The sequence below is a fragment of the Channa argus genome, chromosome 5 (genome assembly GCF_033026475.1).
Source record: "Channa argus isolate prfri chromosome 5, Channa argus male v1.0, whole genome shotgun sequence".
Classification (NCBI taxonomy): Eukaryota; Metazoa; Chordata; class Actinopteri; order Anabantiformes; family Channidae; genus Channa; species Channa argus.
Window position 1 is genome coordinate 13,773,971 of NC_090201.1, and position 14,499 is coordinate 13,788,469.

Genomic DNA, 14,499 nt, shown 5'->3' on the forward strand with positions numbered 1-14,499 from the left:
TAAAGAATATTGGGTAACAGTCATTGTATTCAAGTTGTATTTTTAATATAAAAAAATGCTTTTACTTTTGACCCTCATTCCCCCAGCATAAACAAAGTCTGCTTTTATGACCCTTAGATAATGTTGGTCTTAATGAAGCTGTGTGATTTTTTTCCTTATCTTGTGTTCACATGTTTTAATTCGATAATTTTTAAGGGGACATAAAGATGTAGACACTACTTTACAATTCCTTATGTTGTTCTGTTTTACTCCTTTAATCATCTTGACCCTAATAAAATCATAACCTATTCTATTATTAAAGCACCACAACAGCAAACTCAGCCACAACTGATGCAACTGTATCCTGATTGTATAGCATCAAAATCACAGAAGCACATGTATCAACCACTATGGGGAGTTTCTATGTGGATCTCCATCTGGCTCTCCTAAAGCTCTGCATGCTAAATTTAACATTGACGTGTCATACAGCCTATAGTGAATCCCACGGGTGTATGTGTGGAAATGAACAGAAGGAGAGGGTTTCTTCAGCTTTGAATGTGCATCTGTTTGAGTAAGTGAGCAATCATGTCTTTAGTGCACACAAACCTATTCTCCACTGTTGACTTCCTGTGCCTACTATGACTCACAACCTGTCTGTTATGTAAGTCCTGTGAGAAGAGAGTGGAACACTGGCACACCTGTGGACCAAAAGCCTACTTCTGTAGGCTGTAAGTTTCACTCACTTGCAGCCAATCATTTAATTATGACTCATTCTGCAGGACTTTTTATGTGGTGTTCCTGATTTAGGTCTTTGTTAACTTTAGCCAATATTTTATTAGTGTCTTTAAGAAGGGAATAGCTCAGCTGGCATGCATGAGTTTTTATCCTTGCTACACACATATATTTGGATGGGTTAAAGTCACGCAATAAATAAATGTTGTGAATAATTTAGAACAAGATTCTATTGTCTGCAGATGCCAAGTGTGCCTCCTCCTCACCAAAACCAAGCTCAAAGCTTAAAACTATCCCCGCAGCCTACCGACCACGTGATCCCATTCCCCTGCCACACAAACATTGTGTGTGGAAAAATAATCTAGGGCACTCTCACCAGCAATGCAGATCTCCATGTGCAGTTATAGTTGTCCGGCAGGTTTCCCTCCCCACCACCACCACACCCCAGCTCATCAGGTGTTTCACAGATCTACGGTAATGGACCTACTATGTTAATCATCCAGTGGACCGCTTAAATGAAACATGACATGTGTGGCGGGAACATTTGCATGTGTAGGGGACAAGTAAATGCTACAGCCCATGTGGAAAAATACATTTTGATAACTGACAATCTCTCTGTTTAAAATAGGGCAACTGTTTGCACTGCGGCTACTGGGGTATTTTAATTGTGCACTTTGCGTGTGTGTGTGTGTGTGTGTGTGTGTATGCGCGCGCGCGCGCAGCAGCAGGTAAACGTCACAGCTCGCGGAGAGCGGGCGACTCACTTCCTCAATCGAGGGAATCACAGAGCGAAAACAAGCAGAAGAAGAGAAAGAGCAACTTTTGTCGAGCAGCGGTGGAAAAGCTGTAGCAGCCAGTTTGCAGGACGAGGTGAGACTGCTATTATATCTCTTTTTGTCGAGCTTTTCCGCAGAGATCCAATCCTTGACGTTTGGAGTTGGAAGAAAGTTGTCAAAAACAAAACCCAAAAAACATAGCTAATACCCTTCTTGTCGTTCTTCTAATTCTCTTTCTACTTCCATTTTCTTCTGTGATCTAACGCTGATGGGAAGCAAATCTAAGTCAACCGTATACTGTGATGCTAACGTTGGCAACTTCGTTAGTCAGTTAACATTGCAGAAAACGTAACTTGCGGTAAGTTACCATAGTATCATTGTCTACAACTTACGCCTTTGTAAAGCTATTAAAAACATTAGCTGTTCAGGTGTTCAGCATGACATTAATTGTACATAGTGACATTTACGAGCAGGACTGTCTCGTTTTAAAGGCAAATTAACTTAAATAATACTATGGAATTTGTGACTTGTCGCTTAGAAAAAGGTGAGGCCCCCCAAACGTACCTTTACTTGCCACCACTTTACAGCTGTCAGAATGGGTTACTGTTGGTGGACAACAGCTACTTTAGTTTAGGATTGGAAGTATGTAATTCCAGGTCAGGATTCAGGATACACTGGGCGGGAGGAGGAATGCGGGCAGGTCTGAACAGCAAATTTACTAAAGTGTTCGACAATAAAGGTTACCTTTTTTATCATTTAGAAGAATCTGGTTTCAAATAATCGTCTGAGCCAGAAGACTTGAGATGACAGCCTACTGACAGTTGACCACATCCTTCATGCAAAAAAAGAAAATCTGATACATCTACTGACTGTCAAATCGGTGCTGATACTCCAGAAATGACTACATGCTCACAGTTCCAATATAATTTGCGGTATGGGTTCAGGTGTTCTGGACTTTGTGACTCAGTTTTTTTTGGAAAGTGTTATGGTCTTTGAGCATGGTGCAAGCTTTCTCAAGCAATTTGGTACATTACGTTCATCGTGGTTACCCTTTCACCACATGTGTGTATGTGGCCCACACTGTTATATTTGATGACATGTTTCCATTACCAGCAGTAACCGGGTAATTTAATGCAACCAGGTTACATTAACTGGATGCTTATATTGAAAAGTTCTCCAAAACAGTCTGAAGTTGTTTTAAATCCATTAGCACATTGCTGCACAAGCTTCCTTCCTTTCCTGTCTTTTACTTCTGTTTTTCTCCTCCCCAGGGGTAACAAATGTCCCTCTGTCTCCTCCCCCTTCTTCTCCTTATTATTTTATTATTTAAAATCGCTTTTAGTATTGTTAATATACCATTCCGTTTCCCCCACTAAGGCTTGACACAAGTTCCTAATCACACGACTACAACTTTATTTGACACTATGCATCCAGTATTAGAGTTGCTTATTTTATTTAAGATATTGTGTTGAAAGCATATATGTGCAAATGCATGTGTTTCTTAATAACGCTGGCTAGGAAGTAGGTTGTAGTTTTAGGATAAACATCTTGGAGGTTAGGGGAATTTTGGCAAGTTATCATATAGTGGTGTGTGCAACATAGCAGAATTTCACTGGGAGGACAAATTGAAATTGCACATGAACAGTTTGGTAGGTAATCAATCTTCTGACCTCAATAACACAGTGTGCTTGGTATTGATTAACTCCAAAAACACAGACATAACAGCTCACAGCAGCAGAGTACAGTCTTCTATCATGCTCCCCTCTTAGCGCATACTGCTTTTCTTTCCTGTGTTTTTCTTTTTTAATTTTTTTCCCATGTCTCATATTTCTGGTCTCTGTGTGGGCGGTTATACGTTTACAAGTGTGACTTCCAGCTAGGCCTACTGAAGAGCTCTGCATGTGTGTATTTTGATTAGTGACATGTTGGGACTTGCTCTGCCATTGTACTCTAGGCAAACACACTGTTGCAGCTGCAACGTTTCAGAAATTACACATTGGAAAATAAAAACAGTGACCGGGAACCAAACAAGAAGCCAAGATGGCCAAATGATGCTGACGCATTGTATTTTGTGCTTATGTTTGATATATAGAGGTGTGGAACTCCTGAAACAGTACTGAAGAACACACCCGTAGAACAGTACGGGTGTGACTGAAGTGCCTGGCCAAGACATGAAATTGATGTCACCTTTTGCTTTACACTTACAGAAACTAGTGCTGATAGATGTGGTTCAATTGATGAGTCATCAGTATGTCACTATCAGCATATAGCGTATATATAACTTTCATTTTCTTTAGTATTAAAAAATTGTTATGTTTTGAAATTATATAGAGAGGACATTACTTGACTCAGACTTTACTTTCTTACTTTGCTTGCTTCTTAGTAGAGTGAAATGCGGAAGCTGTTGCAGCAAATTTTGTTTGTACCAAAGAGAAATGCCAAAAGTAAAAAGTTGTGCATGCCAAAAATTCTTTAAAATGCTTATATGTGCCACTTTGGAAAAAGTCTGTTTCTATGCTTAATTTTTTCAGGAGGCACAGTGCACATAGACATTATGCTGTTAAACATATTTGTAGCTCTTTAGCAATAAACATGAGGCAATAATATTGCTAAGTTTGACTGGGAAACTGTGTTCTGTGCTTTGTATGTGCATGTATTGGTAACTACCATATCACTAACCATAATTGCAGTCAGAGTAACACTTTTTTTCTTTTTTTTCCTTTCTGATGGCTTTCTGATGGCAGGTGACCCTGGTACTTCTCACCATGGCTCCTTTCCTTAGGATTGCTTTTAACTCGTATGATCTGGGCCTTCTGCCCCCATTGGTGGATCCTCCCTTCTGTGCTATAAAGATGAAGGAGGCCTTGACAACTGGTAAGAAACTCCTGATAACCTCCAATACATAGTCTTTTTCTGTTCTAATTTCAATAAAGAAAGTTGCCACTTTATTTTAACTGCATAATTTTAAAACTAATATATAGAGTGCTATCCATTTCTGCATCTGTCCATCTTCATTTTCATAGAACGAGGTAAGACCCTGGTTCAGCGGAAACCTACCATGTACCCAGCCTGGAAAGCTACTTTTGATGCGCACATCTATGAGGGTCGTGTGCTTGAGGTACTGCTGATGAAGACGGCAGAAGAGCCGCTAGCTGAGGTCACTGTCGGTGTGTCTGTCCTGGCTGAGCGATGCAAGAAAGCAAATGGGCGTGCTGAATTTTGGGTAGGACATCAGATTGTCCCCTGTGCTTCCAGAGTAGTATCTCAGGCTCTTGTGTAAAACTGACTGTGTTTTATTTTATTAATTAATTAATTAATTAATTTATTTGTGGTTAGGTGGATCTCCAGCCTTCTGGAAAACTGATGATGGCAGTGCAGTATTTTCTGGAGGAAGTGGATACAGGTGAAAGGAGATAAAATAGAATCCTTTTTATTTTCTTTTTGTTGCCCTTTCTTGAAGACTGTTTATCACCTATCCTGCTGAGTTGTTTTCTCTGCTTTCATAGTTGCCATATTCAATGTAAAAGGCCAGCTTATACATTGAGAAAATAGGTTTTAGGGTATGTTTTCAGATTTTTATATTTAGGACTTATAATTACTCATACTATCTTGCTAGATGTTTGTAGCTTCACACCCCTTTTATTTAATTTATAGTGTCTAGTTTGCATTCTTTTCATTTTTAACTCAGCCCAACCCCATACATACACAGACTGTCCAGCCACAGTCTTTTCCTTGCTCATATAATCTTGTCAGTTACAGTTATGTATATGAGCATTTCCTATGGCTCCCCATTAGTGATCAGTAAGGCTATAGTGTTGACATAGACAAAATGAGCTTTCTTTTAAATGATCTGAATTTCTCTATGTATCTGCAAGAGCGTAAGCAATCTACCAAGGAAGAAGAGGCTCCTACTCTGAACCGCAGACGAGGGGCTATCAAACAGGCCAAGATCCACTTCATAAAGAACCACGAGTTCATTGCCACGTTCTTTAGACAGCCCACTTTCTGCTCCGTGTGCAGAGAGTTTGTCTGGTAAGTCTGACCTGTACTCAACTCAGACTGAGTTGTCTTATTTAACTACAGTCTGATAATTTGTTTGCTTTCAGTGTAATTAAAAGTAATGGTCTAGTCACTTTTTCCTTTAAGTTGTCACACTGTATGTGACAATAATTTTCTTTGGAGGGTTACATATCTTCTGTAATGTACTTTAAAGTCAATTTTGGACTCACTAGAAGGCAAGTTTGTACAAAAAGAAAATGCTGATGGCCAAATTAGCAAGGGGTATACTGCTGCGGTTAATAATCAGTAGCAAGTGATTAATGTGCACAGCTATTCACATGATCAAAGAATAATACATTTGACCAAAGAGTGAGATTGAATTGACTGTATCTTTGTCTCCCACAGGGGACTCAACAAGCAAGGCTATAAATGCAGGCGTAAGTTTAAAATAATTAAAACTCTTCTATGCTATGTGCAGTACCTGAAATTGCATGTAAAAGATGTATTTAAATTTAAAAAAGCTAAGCGTTTTGTTAACATGCAAGATATGCTCAGATGCTGAATCAAAGGATACAATTTTATTTTATTCTGTAAATATTCTTATCAGAATGCAATGCGGCAATCCACAAGAAATGTATAGACAAAATCATTGGCAGATGTACTGGAACTGCTGCCAACAGTCGGGATACTGTGGTATGTAACACACATTTTTTCAGTAAACCATATACTAGGAGCATTTTACATACGCATGTCTCCATATGTACATTGTAAGGTTTTCTCTCAACGGCTTCTGCTGAAGTAAACTAACCCTCTTCAACTGTTTGAGCATTCGTAATTATTTCATTGAGCTTCATGTGTTCCTGAGACTTAGAGTTTGATACAAAAGCCGAGCATTGTGCATTTCCATAAAGTTAATTTAAACAAATATCAATGTTTATTAAAAACTAACTAACCTAGATAATAGCAGCTTGGGAAAGATGTAGCACACACCCACACACTGGGTGAACAGCAGATGAGGTTTAGCGAGACTCTGTAAACCGGAGTGGGACAAACCAAGTTTTATCCAGCCCTGTGTTCACTTCTCACAACATAGACTCATGTAGGGGAGCAGAAGACGAAAAATGATAGGATGCAGGTTCACAAAAAGTGAAATATGATAAGCAACTGATGAGGAATCTCTCTCCACCAGGCATTTATGGAGGTGATTGTTTCTCTTTGTCCCTGCAGTTCCAGAAGGAACGCTTTAAAATTGATATGCCGCACCGTTTCAAGATTAACAACTACATGAGCCCCACCTTCTGCGATCATTGTGGAAGTCTGCTTTGGGGTCTGGTCAAACAAGGCCTTAAGTGTGAAGGTATAGTATGGATATGACTGACTGATTGCAGTAGTGTCAGTGTGCTTTGTTCATTAACAGATTTCTTTTATCCTGTTTGTAGATTGTGCCATGAATGTTCATCACAAATGTCAGGATAAAGTAGCTAACCTTTGTGGTATCAACCAGAAACTATTAGCTGAAGCACTTACACAAGTAAGCCAGGTAAGTCCATGTAATCTTTTATATGCATGGAATATTCAAGTGTCTAAATGTATTTAAATTAAAGTCAAAGTAAAAGCAATTAGAATTACAAGACTCAAGTAAAGCACCACCTAATTAAATCACATGGTTTTTATAGCTGTCAGCATACTCGGATGATTTAATAAATTATGATTAAACTTCCCTTAGTTAAGCTTGCACATTTTTCCCACAAACATTTATAGCCCTTTTATATTTATAAAAATGGTAGGAGTTGATCGTCTGGAGGTTAATCTGGTTACACTTTACTTGGACTCAAAGTCCAAGGCTGTTAAAAACAGGGTGAAAAATTGCATATCATGATCCCTGCTGGAAATCCTAGCCCAGCCTGCTCTATAAATCGATTCTTTGTCTGAGCTGTCTCCTAATAACACTAGAAACAGTTTAACCCAGGCAGAATGTGTAAGGGCTTCTTTACTCTATTATCCATTCCAATGGTTAATTATATTATTATTATTCCTTAATAGTAAGTTTATTATCAGTGGACTACCAGATTAAAATGTAAACATCAAACTGAGTCACATATGCATATGAAACTCCCAATCCTGCTGTGTGTTGAGAAATTGTTCAGTGTAACACTTGACCACAGTAGAAACCAAAGACTCCTGTCCTTGTTGTTTATTGACCAGCTTGATATGCAAATCTCTGCAAGTTCTCATGCTTTTTCTTTTCTTTTCTTTTTTTTTATTTTAATTGATCTCCACATAAAAATTAACTGTATGCAGTTTGGGTGACACACAAACACTGTTCATAGGAACTAAACTGATGTGATACCATAGCTGTGAAACTATTTATCTGATTGTTTCATGGTTAATTTGTGTTATGTAACTCTTTTTCATTAGAAATCCTCCACTCGCCGTTCAGATCCAAACCTGCCTAATCTGTCTGATATTGGAATCTATGATGAAGTTAGCAAGCTCGCTGGACTGGATGTCAATGGTTAGTATGTCTTTCTCTCCATGGTCGTGTACAAGCAATATTGTTTTGGTACTGTTAATACTAATTGCTTAGGAATATGCAGTGGTGTTTAATTGTAGTTAAATATGTAAAATGTATGTGCTCATTTGTTTCTCCAATAGATGGTTCTCCTTACGGAAGACTATGGGAGGGGTCGAGCCCACGGCCCCAGTCTCGTATTACCCATTTAACCCGCATTAACGTGGACAATTTCATTTTCCAAAAGGTCTTGGGAAAGGGCAGCTTTGGCAAGGTACAGATGACCCAGTGTGAATTAACAGGCTGTTGCTGCTGTTGTTTGTTTGTGGTTTGTTCTTTCTTTCTTTCTTTCTTTCTTTCTTTCTTTCTTTGTTTTCCACCCAAGGTTGAGAAAATAACAGCTAACTAAACTATCAGGTCTTATAGAAATAATAACATAGATTGTAGGTGCTTTATCAACATTTTACTTGACACTTTAAGCTCCATGACCTTAGACAAAAAACAGTTAAAGTGCCAATATTAATCCCTTTCCCTCACTTTCCTTCACTTTACTTCTACTCAGGTTCTTCTTGCAGAGCTGAAGGGGAGTGGCGAGTATTTCGCTGTGAAGGCTCTAAAGAAAGATGTAGTACTGATGGATGACGATGTGGAGTGCACTATGGTGGAGAAGAGAGTGTTGGCTTTAGCGTGGGAAAACCCCTTTCTCACACATCTTTACTCCACCTTCCAGACTAAGGTAGTCCTTCTCCACCTCAGTAATATATTTGATTGTCATTGGTTGAGATTGTGCCCTCTAGCCTGAAAGGTAAATTTGTCTACAGGAGCATCTTTTCTTTGTGATGGAGTATCTGAATGGAGGAGACTTGATGTTTCATATTCAAGAGAAAGGGCGTTTTGAACTCTGCAGAGCCATGTGAGTCACAGACTTAACAACAAACACACTCTTTGAAAGACACAGACTCACAGCCTGCTGTCTTTACTCAGTGCTCTTATGCTATTGTAAGTGTCCAGAGACTAGCACATACAGTGAGCTGATGGAAAGGAGATACTCATAAACAAGAGCTATGTTAACTCTCTCCTTGTGCTCCCTGTGTTTCTTTTCATATACATAATATAATGAACCCTGCTGGACTGGGGCTCAGGTCTGTTAGCTGATGATCACGACCACACTGGCCTTCTAAGGAGTGAGCAGCTCTAAGCAGTCTGTACTGTTTGTAAGAGGAGCTATCACTTACTACCACCCACCACTGAACTCATTACTCTGTGGGAAATCCTACAGAAAAAACAATAAAACAGTGGTATAAGAAAATGGTGTGAAGTCCTACACTTGGTGGAATCTGTTATACCTGCTAAAGTTTTTACAATTCTGACACGAATGTGGAAATTAAAGTGTAACATTTCTTAGCAGGTGCTCTTAGATAAAGCTTCAAGGAAAACACAAGAGTAACAATAGTTGTTGGTGCTTTATAAAAGCAGAGAAAAATTATGTGCTTTGAAATAGAGTTTAAAAAATTTGAAAGTCCTGTTTTTATGTTAATTGTTTTTCATAGTCATAATAGTAATTTACAGTCCCAATTTCATAAAAGTTGTCAAGATGTGTAAATGTAAATAAATACAGAATGCAATGATTTGCAAATCTTTTCAACCCATATTTATTATTCACAATAGAACAAAAACAACATATCAGATGTTGAAACTGAAACATTTTACCATTTCATGGAAAAGCTCATTTTGAATTTGATGGCTGCATCACATCTCAAAAAAGTGGGAAGAGGGTGATGTTTACATTGCTTAACATCCCTTCTTCCTTCAACAATTGTGTGTAAATGGCTGGGAAGTTAGGGGACTAGTTGCTGGAGTTTTTGGAGAGGAAAGTTGTCCATTCATGTCTGACGCAGGACTCCAGCTACTCAACAATCCTGGGCCTTTGTTGTTGGATTTTTTTGTTTTTATGATGTGCCAAATGTTTTCTGTTGGTCAAATGTCTGGACTGCAGGCAGGCCAGTGCAGCACCCGAACTATTTTCCTGCAAAGCCATGCTGGCGGGATGGATGCAGTATGTGGTTTAGCATTTTCTTGCTGGAATATGCAAGGCCTTCCCTGAAAGAGACATTGTCTGGATGTGAGCATATGTTGCTCTAAAACCTTTTATGTACTTTTAAGCATTAATGGTGCCTTTGCAGATGTGTAAGCTGTCCATGCCATAGACACTAATACCCCCAATACCATCAGAGATGCAGGCTTTTGAACTGTCTTCTGATAACGAGCTGGGTGGTCCCTCTCCCCTGACATTTTCATAATAGGACTTCCATGGTTTTCAAAAACATTTTCAGATTTTGATTGATCTGACTGATATTGTGTTGGCATCTGTGCTTAAATCCTTCTCACTCAGCGACTGCATAGATGGATAAATTAGCCTCAGTGAGTGACAAAGAGAGCATTGCCTATGCATTCAGTGAATTTAGTTTTAACAAAATGTGTTTACATGTTTGTTTACACAAGTTTGAATGTAATAAGTTTGTTTGTTGGTGCACAAGCTGTAACGGTGAAATGAAGTAAGTATCTTCATATAGGTGTGTAGTATTTTTCTTTAGGCAGTGACTGAACATCTGTTTCTGTTACCTCTTAATTAGCACAGTTCTTCCAGTATCTACTGCTAACCGGTTGATCAAGTTTATAGAAAGTCTATTTGTCATCTCCCATACTATTGCAAAGCCCAAAAAACTTGCACTTTCCATACGCAATTAATACTTAAATTTACATTCTGTTTGGGTTTTTAGTGAGGAGGTTACATGTACACGTGTTGACTTTATAATTTGTTCTGTTTAGGTATATGCATAATGGTCTTATGTGAGAGATTGAGCAGGTCAAAGGTTCCTATTCAGTCCTTATTGGTCATTTACAGCAAACAAGCGGTTATTGAGGAGTGGGTTAGTGCAATGGCTACTGTCTCCTCTTAGGGCTCAGTCGTTTCTGACACAAACGACAGGAGAAGCAGGGCTCAAAAATGGGCTAATCTTTCAAGCTGAAAACAGCTCTCGGGTGTCACATTATGCGAATATTATTCACCGGTCTCCTACTTCATACAAATGTCCTCCTCAATAATTTAGCTCTACACTGAAATGAGTCTGCAATGACACCATGATTTAGCTGCCAACTCTTAGTTGTTAATGTCTGCCATCTTCCCAGGTTCTACTCTGCTGAGATCATTTGTGGACTTCAGTTTTTACATACCCAAGGGATCATCTACAGGTCAGAGCAAAGTTCTTTTTTTCATCTGGAGGTATTGTACATGCACTTTAAAGACCATACTTGTAATTTTTCATGTTTTCACCCATCAACATCGAATACAAATCAGTTGAGTTGCAAGTGTGATGTGAAAATGGGTATTTAGAGACTTGAAAGTTGCTTAATTAGGTATTCCTATATACGTTAACACATTTCTTTCTGAAAGTTTCATTATCATTGTTTTGTAATACAGTTGGCAGAAAGAAATAAGAGGAAAAACAAGAGACATGGATTCTGTGAAGAGAAAAATACTTTTTCATTTTAGATTATTTTCTATTGCTTCTGAGTTTTTATAGATTAAACAATGTATAGGAGTATAAAATAAAACCAATTGCTATCTAAAGTATAAAAAAAAATGTTAAGCAATATGACAGCATTAGGTAAATGCAACTTTTAAATATTTGTAAAAATTGCAACTTGCTGTAAAAGGTATTTTCTGGTATAAGTGGTGTTCTAATGCAGAGATAACTTAAGATTTCACGTTACTGTTGGCAAAATGTTTTACTTTTATTAATTTTTTTTTAATCCTGACCTTAACCATAACTCAAAACAGGAAATAACATGCTAAACTTACATGGTGTACTTACTCTGATAGACAGAAAATTGTCAATTCACACCTTGTTAGAATTCTGTTTGTTTTGTTTTCAGAGATCTTAAGTTAGATAATGTGATGCTGGATCATGAGGGACACGTAAAGATTGCAGACTTTGGCATGTGCAAGGAGAACGTATTTGGAGAAAATCGTGCCACAACATTCTGTGGCACACCTGACTACATTGCTCCAGAGGTAGTGTTTTGAGAATTCTTCTTCTTGAAATATTCAAATGTGCAAGTGATTTATTTATTTTCACTTTATTTAATTTTTTTTTTTTTTTTGTGCCTTAATGTTTATTTATAATTTTTTGTTTCATCTCAGATCCTGCTTGGACAGAAATACTCCTTCTCAGTTGACTGGTGGTCATTTGGGGTGTTGCTGTATGAGATGTTAGTTGGACAATCGCCTTTCCATGGAGATGATGAGGATGAGTTGTTTGAATCTATTCGCATGGATACTCCTCACTACCCTCGCTGGATTAACAAAGAGGCCAAGGACCTACTTGAACGGGTCGGTACCCTACATCCTACCCAAACTCACTGTTTTTCTGCCTAGGCATAGATGTGGTATTTTATTGTTTGATTTACTTTGTTTTGAAATTAAGAGACAGCAATAAAAATATTGAAGTTCTTGGTTGATGAAATAATTTAAAATTCAATTACACAATGTTAATTTTGTGCTGTGTTTGAGTTGTATTGGTGCACATTACTTACTTACCCTAACTGTTACTTGCAGTTGTTCGAGAGAGATCCCACACGTAGGCTAGGAATTGTGGGTAATATCCGTTTACACCCCTTCTTTAAATCCATTAACTGGCAAGCTTTGGAAAGGAGGGAAGTTGAACCTCCCTTTAAACCCAAAGTGGTATGACACACACACACACACACACACAGACACACACACACACACACACACACACACACACACACACACACACACACACACACACACACACACGCACACACACACCTGTAAGGGTTATAATGTTACCATTATTTATGCAAAGGGAACAGTTAAAAAAAAAATGAGACAAAATTACACTTATTCATTTATTTATAGTGGAGATTTATACAGCCTTAATTATTTGTGCAAAAAAACCTGGGTCTTTACTATCAAAGTCTGAATTTTGACAGTTTGACAGATGTTTTTGAATAGTGTGGTGCCACGATGATTTACCATTACTGATGTAATTTAGAGTTGTACAAGCAAATTCTAGTTACTTGGCATGGTGATGAATAACCTTTAACAATGAATATATGATTAACTGTAATGTTTTGTTTAATATGTTCCATTTGTTTAGTTTTATGACTTGATCATGTTTTAGGTCGTTTACCCACATATTTATTAAATAGAGAACATTCAAAACCTCAAAAGCACCACTGTATTTCTACAATCTGTGAGGGCTTGTTAATCAGTTTAAGAACTGTTTGTGGTCAATTACAGAAAGCACCAAATGATTGCAGCAACTTTGATCGGGAGTTCCTCAGTGAGAAACCTCGTCTCTCCTACAGTGAAAAGAACTTCATAGACTCCATGGATCAATCCGCATTTGCTGGCTTTTCATTTATCAACCCGAAGATGGAGCAACTTTTAGAAAAATGATTGTTGTAATGTCAGTCTTTGGTCATATCCCTGCTGTTTATGGGACTGTTTACTTTGTCTGTTCTAGATTAGTGACCTGTTTCAATCAGCATGCGTGGTAGCTTTTAATTATAAGCACAAATATCTCCCTTTTGGGTACGTGTATAAAATTAAAAGTAGAAACTTGCCTCTGTATACTGTACATACTGTTGTAACTGCTTGTGTGCATGCTTATTTGTCTAGACTGTAACAGCCTGTATGAGTAATATTATTAACAAGGAAGGCTAAAAATCCTACTTTCCACTTGAAGTCCCAGCTACCATCTGCACCCATTCAGTGTCTCAAGGTAACATTCAGTTCACTACAACTGGGAAAGAAAATTTAGGAAGAGGGAAATGAACACATGCGATTAAACTGTATCATAGTTTTCAAATGTAGATCGTCTAATCAAGGTATGCATGTAAATAAATTTCAGACCAAACAAAATTTACCAATGTTTAAATATAACTTAGTGTTATCTGTATTTGATTTTTTTTTAATGGATAAATCCTGTAATGGGTGGTTGTATGGTTACCAGTACTATGTTTAAAAAAAAAAAAATCAAATGTAGTCAGCATCAGCTAGTCTCAGCTGAGGCCCTGTCTGTGGATTGTGATGGATTGTGTGCAGCGAGAGGCTGAACAAGTTCTTTAAAGGTACATGACTGTAAACCTTTGGAAGCCTCTGATTTACTGTATAATAGACATTATTATTTGCAAGGATGTACTTTTTTATTTTACTGTCTTCATCTTTTACATCTGATTAAAAAATATCAACTCCCAACTTTTATGTGCTACTTAAAACACTTGAGCATTTTACATTATAATACTTCAATGGAACTTTTAACTTCTCATAAATGACATATTTGTGAGGCCAGATCAGAGTTGATGTATAAGATAATGTCAAATTTTGATCTAAATGCTGATTGTATTTTGTAGACCCAGTAATTAACCAAATCATTTTGACTGCAAAGTTATATATGTAAATAATTACATCAA

The 14,499-nt window shown here is 37.7% G+C and overlaps 1 protein-coding gene across 2 annotated transcripts; it reads left to right on the forward strand.

The window, feature by feature from the left end:
• Positions 1 to 1,426: 1,426 nt before the first annotated feature.
• prkcda (protein kinase C, delta a) lies at positions 1,427 to 14,284 on the forward strand. 2 transcript variants are annotated; one of them, XM_067504378.1, is made up of 18 exons: positions 1,427 to 1,581; positions 4,232 to 4,361; positions 4,511 to 4,710; positions 4,824 to 4,890; positions 5,363 to 5,519; positions 5,892 to 5,923; positions 6,094 to 6,179; positions 6,714 to 6,843; positions 6,926 to 7,026; positions 7,905 to 8,001; positions 8,142 to 8,272; positions 8,561 to 8,734; positions 8,820 to 8,911; positions 11,188 to 11,250; positions 11,935 to 12,073; positions 12,203 to 12,391; positions 12,617 to 12,745; positions 13,325 to 14,284. In XM_067504378.1, exons 2-18 carry the CDS (start codon positions 4,253 to 4,255, stop codon positions 13,481 to 13,483), a joined length of 2,055 nt encoding a protein of 684 aa, XP_067360479.1. In that variant the 5' UTR covers positions 1,427 to 1,581; positions 4,232 to 4,252; the 3' UTR covers positions 13,484 to 14,284. The 2 variants fall into 2 exon arrangements, with proteins under 2 accessions (XP_067360479.1, XP_067360480.1); XM_067504379.1 differs by lacking the exon at positions 1,427 to 1,581 and adding an exon at positions 1,822 to 1,845.
• The last annotated feature ends 215 nt before the right edge of the window (positions 14,285 to 14,499 follow it).

Bases quoted from the DNA above. Each gene is read 5' to 3' on its own strand.
- prkcda (XM_067504378.1), top strand. From the start codon at position 4,253: ATGGCTCCTTTCCTTAGGATTGCTTTTAACTCGTATGATCTGGGCCTT. The intron at 6,180-6,713 runs GTATGTAACACA...TTGTCCCTGCAG, and splicing joins CCAACAGTCGGGATACTGTG to TTCCAGAAGGAACGCTTTAA. The intron at 11,251-11,934 runs GTCAGAGCAAAG...TTTTGTTTTCAG, and splicing joins ACCCAAGGGATCATCTACAG to AGATCTTAAGTTAGATAATG.